General features: G+C 40.1%; 1 protein-coding gene across 4 annotated transcripts in view; it reads left to right on the forward strand.

The window, feature by feature from the left end:
* Positions 1–8,927, forward strand: part of Alg11 (ALG11, alpha-1,2-mannosyltransferase) — a 12,467-nt gene extending 3,540 nt beyond the window's left edge. For 3 of the 4 annotated variants that reach the window (XM_023717245.1, XM_023717243.1, XM_023717244.1), the window contains exons 2-4: positions 1,721–1,951; positions 3,337–4,265; positions 8,322–8,927. In XM_023717245.1, the coding sequence (XP_023573013.1) occupies positions 1,833–1,951; positions 3,337–4,265; positions 8,322–8,593 (1,320 nt within the window). In that variant the 5' untranslated portion in view covers positions 1,721–1,832 and the 3' untranslated portion in view covers positions 8,594–8,927. The remainder of the gene's footprint in view (positions 1–1,720; positions 1,952–3,336; positions 4,266–8,321) is intronic. The other variant, XM_023717246.1, reaches the window with a different exon arrangement.

Raw genomic sequence — 8,927 nt, forward strand, 5'->3', positions numbered from 1 at the left:
AAAAATCTTCTGAAGATTCTCAGGATCATTGCCTTGCTCATCTTTTACATATAACTGTATGGCTTGACATTGTCGTGTTTCCTAGCTCTTCTCCTTTCCCTCTCTTGATTAGTTAGTCCTTGAGATCCTGCTTAATAGTTACCTTTTAAAAGCCTTTGGAGGGGCCAGGGAGATGGCTCAGTAGAATAAGCGCTTGCCTGACAAGCTCACGGGCCAGAGTTCAATCCGTGGTTCCGCAAAAAAAAAATAAATAAAAGCCTTTGGTTTAAACAATGTTAACAGATAAACAATATTATGTATTTCATTTATGCTTAAACAAATTGTTGGATAATTACAATATGCAGGTACTATAGAGTATTTAATAAATATATAGGATCTGTGTGTCTTTGAAACTAACTAGACTAAAAAGGCTGGTTTAACTTTAGTCATTAAAGTGGCAGTTTTTATAATTTTAAGTTATATACACTGAATTTACCCACTGAAATCATTTAAAGGAATTGTTATAAAAATCTTTAGATGCTGAGTCATCTGCTCTTTAAATAAAGCATCCTTTTGAAAGCTTGGCCTAAGAAAGCAAACTGCCCTATTGGTATACAGTTGCTTTTTATGAATTAATATCTTCCAAATTTTAAATAAATTAGAAATCTTTCATCAAATTGTTTACTTTTTAAGATGGTGTTTTTCTTTTTTTTAATTTTAAAAAAGAGAAAAACACAAAGGCAAAAACATAACAAAAAACAATTAAAAAATACAGAACTCCAAAACAAGGAAGATGGTTTTCCAAGTATGGTCCATTGACCCATGCAGGTTCAAGACTTTCGGTGAATATTCAGGATCAAAACTCTCATAATGTGACGGTAGCATTTGCCTTTTTCCCTAGGCTCACATTTATACTAATGGAAGGAAAGTAGCATGGATAATAGTTCTTAGTGCAGAGGACAGTGATGATGCCAAGCTGGCATTGTGTTTTTCACCACCATTCACTTGCTAAAGCCAGTTTTAACCAAGAGCGTCTGTGATGTGCCAGGCTGAGGCAGAAGGATCATCACAAGTTGAAGTCTAGGCCGGGGAGATGGCTCAGTAGAATAAGCACTTACCTGGCAAGCTCAAGGGCCTGAGTTCAATCCCCAGTTCCGCTACAAACAAACAAAACAAGTTGAAGTCCAACCTGGACCACATAGCAAGACCCTGTCCCAAAATAAAAAGAAATGAAAATAGGCCAAGGAGATAGCTCAGTAGAATAAGTGCCTGCCTAACAAGCATGTGGTCCTGAGTTCAGTCCCTGGTACCACAAAAAGAAAGAAAGAAAGAAAGAAAGAAAGAAAGAAAGAAAGAAAGAAAGAAAGAAGAAATAAAAATAATTCTGATAAAAGATGAAATTCCTGCTTTTGTTGAATCTTAATCCTTGAATACATATCTCTTGTTAAAGGATTGAAAATGGACTTTCTAATATAGGACCTGGAAAGAAACCTATATTGTTATTTTTTGTCACTATGTCTTGGCTGATTAAAGGATTTAAAGCGGGTTCATTCCAATTACAGGGCTGAGTACATATCTCTGTAATATTCTATATAAAATAATAAGTATTTTCTTGGCATGCTTACAAACTACAAAAATTATCATTTCCACTAATATATAAAGTGAATATTTTAAAGTTGCCTTTATAGTATTTTTAAAATGAGCATCACATTGATTTTTTACCTTTTCTGTCTAATTTCAGGTTTTTTTATTCATTATTCTTCCCTGGGCTCATTGTGTGTGGAATTTTATGTGTATATTTGGCCATTGCCCTTTGGGGGATCAGACGGCTGCTACAGAGAAAGAAAAGGTTAATGTCTGCCAGCAAAAATGGGAAGATTCAAAGGGTGATAGCCTTTTTTCATCCATACTGCAATGCTGGTGGAGGAGGAGAAAGAGTTTTATGGTGTGCCTTGAGGGCCCTGCAGAAAAAGTATGTATGGGTCTTTGTTAATTTGTTATACTGTTGCCATTAACAAAAAATCATTACCCAGAAATTTGTCTTTCTCTTTTACCTTATTCATAGCCAGGAATTCCCTTTTTTGACTGTTCTTTAATAAAAAAATTACTCCTCATATGCCCACCTGCCTCATAAGATCTTTTGGAATTTTAGGCCTGATATGGTTGTGTAGTTGCAGGACCTCCAGAAGCTAAGTGAGAGGATCATTTGAGTGTAGCAGTTCAAGACTACTTTGGGCAGCATAGTGAGACCTTGTCTCAAAGAAAAAGGTCTAGCTTTTAAAACATGATTGCATTTCTCAGATAAAACTCTGAGCACTGCTTTAGAATTATTATTCTACATAGAAGACCCCTTTAGTGGATTTTGGTTCTTGTTTATGAGTACTTTATTTGTATTTTATGAACACTTCTATACTAAGAGTGTTAAAATAACATTTTTTTTTTTATTTTTGCAGTGCTTGGGATTGAATTCAGGGCCTCATGCATGTTAGGCAAGTACTCAATACTGACTTACATACCTTGCCCTTTAAAATAAAATGTTTGAATATTTCCAAGAAATAAAAACTTCTCATTGACAAATTAGCATTTTTGTTGGTATCTTTTCCATCTTCAGTCCATAATGGAAGAAATAGCAAAATACCAGAAGACAAAATCTTAGTCTGATCCAACTGCTGTAACAAAATACCTTAGACTGGGTAATTTATAAACAACTGAAGTTTGTTCCTCACAGTTCTGGAGACTGGAAAGTAGGTAGGCTCAGAGCAACTGCAGATTTGGTGTCTGGTGAGGACTCACTGTGCTTCATAGGTTGCTCCTTGCTGTGTACTCATGAGATGGAAGCAGCATGGGCTTCTTTTTTATGACAGCTCCAGGGTCCTGAGGGTGTAGCTCAGCAGTGAAGCATGTGCTTAGCAAGCTCAATGAATAAATGTATTATCCTTACTTTGAGGCGCCCCTCGTAATACCCCATGTTGGGAATGGGCTTTCAACACACATTTTGAGAAGAAACCAACATTCAGGCCATGGTTTCATTTGTAGGACTTTTTAGTTCTTGGACAGTAGAAAACTCATGAAACAGAAGGTCAGTAATTCAAATGTAATGATGAAAAAGCAGTTAAAAAAATTTTTTTTTTCTATCTGGGCATGGTATCATGCACCTGTAATCCCAGCACTTAGGAGACTGAGGCAGGAGGGTTGCAGTGAGTTCGAGGCTAGCCTAGACTTAACAGACTGTGTCAAGAAGCAAAAGTAAATTATTTTCTAGTATAAAAATATGCAGCTTTATGATTGTAAGAAAACTACTTGCAACATTTTGCTTGATTATGATCTAATGACATTTATAATTATATTCTGTTACAGGTATCCTGAAGCAGTTTATGTTGTTTATACTGGTGACATTAATGTCAGTGGTCAACAGATACTAGAAGGTGCTTTCAGAAGATTTAACATCAGATTAATCCACCCAGTGCAGTTTGTTTTCTTAAGGAAACGCTACCTTGTGGAAGACTCACACTACCCTCGCTTCACACTGCTGGGCCAAAGCCTAGGATCCATCTTCCTTGGTTGGGAAGCACTGATGCAGTATGTTCCTGATGTTTACATTGATTCAATGGGATATGCTTTCACACTCCCTTTGTTTAAGTACCTAGGGGGTTGCCGAGTCGGAAGCTATGTTCATTATCCCACTATCAGCACTGACATGCTCTCTGTAGTGAAGAATCGAAATGCTAGGTTTAATAACGCAGGCTTCATAACCAGAAATCCTTTTCTCAGCAAAGTAAAGCTCATCTACTACTATTTATTTGCTTCTATTTATGGACTTGTTGGTTCATGCAGTGATGTTGTCATGGTCAATTCTTCTTGGACCTTAAACCATATTCTCTCACTGTGGAAGGTTGGGAATTGCACAAGCATTGTTTATCCACCTTGTGATGTACAGACATTTCTGGACATTCCTTTACATGAGAAAAAGACGAAACCAGGACATTTATTAGTTTCCATTGGCCAGTTCAGGCCTGAAAAGAATCACCCTTTGCAGATCAGAGCCTTTGCTAAATTGCTAAATAAGAAGGTGTCCGAGTCACCCTCACCTAGGCTTGTCCTTATTGGAGGCTGTCGTAACAAAGATGATGAACTTAGAGTAAACCAACTGAGAAGACTATGTGAAGACTTAAAAGTTCAAGAAGATGTGGAATTTAAAATAAACATTCCATTTGATGAGTTAAAGAAATATTTGTCTGAAGCAGTAATTGGTCTGCATACCATGTGGAACGAGCACTTTGGGATTGGTGAGTTTTTCTTCTTTTTTTTTTTTTTTTTTAATCTTTTTTTGATACAGGGTCTTGCTATCCAGTTTGGATTCATACTGATCCTCCTGTCTCAGCCTCCCCAGTGCTGGGCTTACAGGCTTGTGCCACCATGCGGTACTGGGGATCAAACTTGGGTCCTTGCACTTGCCAGGCAGGTGCTTATGCCACTGAGCTATCTCCCCAGTCCCTGTGAGTTTTTCTTTTAAACAATTTATGTGGTGCTACAAGATGTATTCATGACCTTTTTTTTTTTTTTTTCTTTTTTTAATTTTTGGTAAAATGATAATAGTCTAGAAATCTGCATCAAGTCCTAATTCTCTTTCCCTAGTCCACCAAATATCCTTTGCTCATTTGAGACCCTGTAAGACAGTAGTTAATTATAACAACTAAGGATGTATCTTATTGTAGAGTGCTTTCCTAACATCTGTGAAATCCTGTGTTCAATCCCCAGCTCCCCACAAAAAAAAAAAAAAAAAAATCCTGACCACTTACTATTACATTATTTTTTGTTTTTAACCAACATTATCAAGTTTACTACTGTGAAGATATTTTTTATTACTTTTTATAGGTACAGAAACTCAGGCACAGAGAAGTTTAACATCTACTCAAATTTAGTCACACAGGATGTGGTAGAGCCCAGATTCTCTGACCCAGATCACCACTGCCCATAACTGCTGTTTTCACTCCCAGGCCCTGCCCTCATCCTATTGAACATCCACTTGAAACCTCTACATGGGGCTGGATGCTCAGATCATTCTGTTGTGCATCAGAAGCTGAGGGCCCCTGTCCCCAGATGGGCTTCTCACAAGTGATTTTTTTAGTCTTTTATTGGTTCTGCATTTCAGTGTTGGCCTCCTCTTGTTATAAATGTTCAATTTAAACCTTGGCCCTTAATGTTTCTTTTGTTCATTTTAACACAAATTGCTCTCTGCAGTCCAACTTCATACTTAACACATGATGTAGTATAAAAATCATTACTCATGGCTGGGTATGTAGCTCAGTGGCATAAGCACCTGCCTAGCAAGCACAAGGCATTGAGTTTGTTTTCTGGTACAAAAAAATAAATAAAAATCAAGTACTGCTTTCTGTCTAATTTGGTTCAGTAGTATTTATCAAATGCCCTTTTTTATGCCTTACTCTGCTAGTTTTTAGAGGAAAACATAATACTAAGATTCAGCAGGAACTTGTTGACCCACTTTCAGCCTGGGGTCTGAACTTTGTGCTTCCTTCCACTAATACTTCCACCATGGGCCAGACACTCGGTGGGTGCTGGGGTTATGGTGGAGATGTTTTTCCCTTCAGAAGCTTCTAGCCCTTGGGTGGCAGCAGCTCACTCTATAGACATTTGCTGTGCTGTGTGCCAGGAGCTTGGTGGAGAAGCAGGAGTGACAAGAAACAGCTGGGGAACACTAACACACTTGTGGAGCAGGTAACTGTTACCCACTGATGTGTTGCGTGACACTCAAGCTGGGCCTAAACAATAATTAAAAGTTGGCCAGGGGGCCTGGCCGTAGCTCAGTTCTTTAAGTGGCTGCTTCCACAAAGCTGTCAGCCTCAGGTTGCTGTAGTTTGATCCCCACAACACTCCAGCCAGCCAAACCACCCCTGAGGGCATTTGGAGAAAAAAAAAAAAAAACCCTTAGGGGGCTGGTGAGATGGCTCGGTGGTCTAAAGCACCTACTTAGAACAAGCTTAGCAAAGCACAGGGACCGCGGTTCAATCCCCCAGCACCACATGCCAGCCAGCCCCGCCCCTGGTGGGCTGAGCTGGCCACACACACACACACACACACACACACAAATAAATAAATAAAATTTAAAAAAAAGTTGGCCAGCCATGAAGGGATAATGCCCAGCAGAGGGAACAGCACTCTGATTGGAGTGACAGCAGGGACATCAGCAGGCTACTTCAAAGTACTAGTTCAAGTGGCTGCAGCCCAAAGGTTGAAGAGTCAATGGAGGAAGATGGAAGAAGTTTTAGTATTATGTTTAAAAGCTTTCTGTTTCCTAAAATCCACTCTAGCTGCAATGTGGGGAGTGCAGTGGAAAAAAGCAGGGAGGGCAGACCAGAAGACTGGAAGCTGAATTGGGCTGCAGCATTGAGTCAGTGGGATGCTGGTGGTCTGAACTTGGTAGGTAAGGGTGTTAAAGACAGATTCTGAGGTAATGCAGAACCTGCCTCAGAAGGTTCTACCTCAGCCATCTGATGGTTGCATATATCAAATGAGGGCAGTGGAGTCAGAATGACCACCCAGGGCTTTTGGTTTGAACCACCAGGCAAAAGGTTGGCTTTCACCAAAACAGGGAATGCAAAAGCAAGGGTAGTCAGTGGAGAAGTCTCAATGAGAAGGGGGTTTGAGCTCACAGTAGGGCACATAAATACTTGAGCCTAGTAAGTAGGTCATTGTCACTATGCATCTACCATTGATGAGAAGGACCTGACCTAGAAATAGGAAGTGAAAAGTTGTGCTTGCCCAAGTAGTAAAGCCCTACAGATGTGGATAAAAGAAGAGAATGGAAGGCTAGGGAAAATGTGCAGACTGTAGTACTTTGGAGTCCATGGAAGACAGTATTTTAGGAAATGGAGAAAAGCAATTCCCAACAGCCCACATTCTAGGGAAGATAGGGAGGTCATTGGTGACCTGGACCTGGCATGAGCAAGTTTCAAGGGAGAAGGGACAGCAAAAGTCAAACTGGTAAGTCAAACATTGAGTTAAGGGAGCAAGTGGGGTGAGTGTCAGCCACACTGTGAGGAAGTGTGTCTGTGAAGGGGAAGTGCAAGAAGAGAGGATGGCTGGGTGGATGTGTAACTCTAGGAGGGTGTGTCTGTGTGTGCCCTTCGTTCTTAGGACCCCTCTCCTATCTTGAATACTGATAAGAAAGAGGTAGTAGATCAGGGAGGGAAGAGGCCACCCTAATTTTTTTTTTGGCAGAACTGGGGGTTGAACTCAGGCCCTTGTGCTTGCCAGGGAAGCACCTATTCTACTGAGCTATCTCCCCAGAAAGACAGGATCTTGGTTTCTTTGGGGTTTTTTTGGCGGAACCAGGGATTGAACTCAGGCCCTTGCACTTGCCAGGGAAGCACTTACTCCACTGAGCCATCTCCCCAGCCCCCAGGGAAGGAAGAGGAATAACTGATTTGATGGAGGCCTCTGAAAAGGTAACAAGGGATGCTTGCCAGCCTTACACAGAATGTAAGGCACTGAATACCTCTGTTGGGATTTTACCACTATTCAAAGAAAGAGAATGTAGGCTGGAGAGATAGCTTGGAGGTCTAAGTGCCTGCCTCGCAAGCTCAAGTACCTGAGTTCTATCCATGCTGGCCCTGAAACCAGGCATGGTTGCACATGCCTGTAATCCCAGAGCTGGGGAGGCTGAAACAGGAGAATCACTATGAGTCTGAGCTGCATAGCAGGACTCTGTGTCAAATTTAAAAAAAAAAAAAAATTAATAAAAAGAATACTTCCAACTTCTCTCCAATACACCTAGGATGTCAACTCCATACTGTTCTTCAGAGAATTGATGACTTGGTCATCTTTTAAAGGGCATAATTTTCCCAGAAACACAGATAAGCAAGGCCAGCTAGGATATCGATACCCTCCTTCAGGTGCTTCCATTTTGCTCATCCCTGCTGTTGGGCATAGCAGAAAGGGAGGCAGAAACAGAAGCACCAGCAACATCTTCATTAACTTGATGTGCATTTTCCCTTGTTTCTGTTAATGTACATAATTTGAACTCTTAAAATTTTGTGGTTCAATCCCCATCTCCGCAAAAAAAAAAAAAAAAAAAAAATGTGACTTCCATCTCCTTGTCTGTTTTAAATAAGAATAAAACAGCCCTATTTTGAAGCTTTGGAAACTGAAAACTGAAAATCATTCTATTTGTACCATAAAATTGAGCAAATGAATTTATAGGCATATATGTCTTTAAATTTCTCATGAATCTCAAAAAAATTGGAGTATTTCTGCTCATCCTTATTCTCATGAACACACTGAAAACTGTAAAGAACTGCATGCATTTTTTCCTCGCTTCTCAGGAGTGGTGGAGTGTATGGCAGCTGGTACAGTCATCCTCGCACACAATTCAGGGGGCCCAAAGCTTGACATCGTCGTTCCTCACGAAGGAGAGATAACTGGATTTCTGGCTGAAAGTGAAGAAGACTATGCCGAGACCATGGCCCACATCCTTTCCCTGTCAGCAGAGAAGAGACTGCAAATCAGAAAAAATGCTCGTGCGTCTGTAAGCAGATTCTCTGATCAGGAGTTTGAAGCATCGTTCCTGTCATCTGTGGAGAAGTTACTTGAGTAATGCTGTGTCTCTGCAACTGATTTTATATAGTATCTGGAGCTAAGTGTGTCACGCGGTGATAGAATGGATAGCTGGCATCTGCAGGGCTCAGGGTTCAGTCCATAGCACCAAAAAATAAAATGACTAGTCACCTTCATATGTAAATATTTCTCTAAACTCATTCCCTATTATAATAAAGTCAGTTTGAGCAGTGTTCTCAGCGAACCTGTATGGACAAGGTATTCACTGCAGTGGAAAAATTCAAAATTATCTAAACGGAAAAGGTGGTCTTACATAGCTTATATAAAAATTTTAATTATTATTTGGTCTCAAACACCAAAAAATACCGAATGAA

This window comes from Octodon degus, unplaced genomic scaffold (genome assembly GCF_000260255.1).
Source record: "Octodon degus isolate 3935 unplaced genomic scaffold, OctDeg1.0 scaffold00051, whole genome shotgun sequence".
NCBI classification, from domain to species: Eukaryota; Metazoa; Chordata; class Mammalia; order Rodentia; family Octodontidae; genus Octodon; species Octodon degus.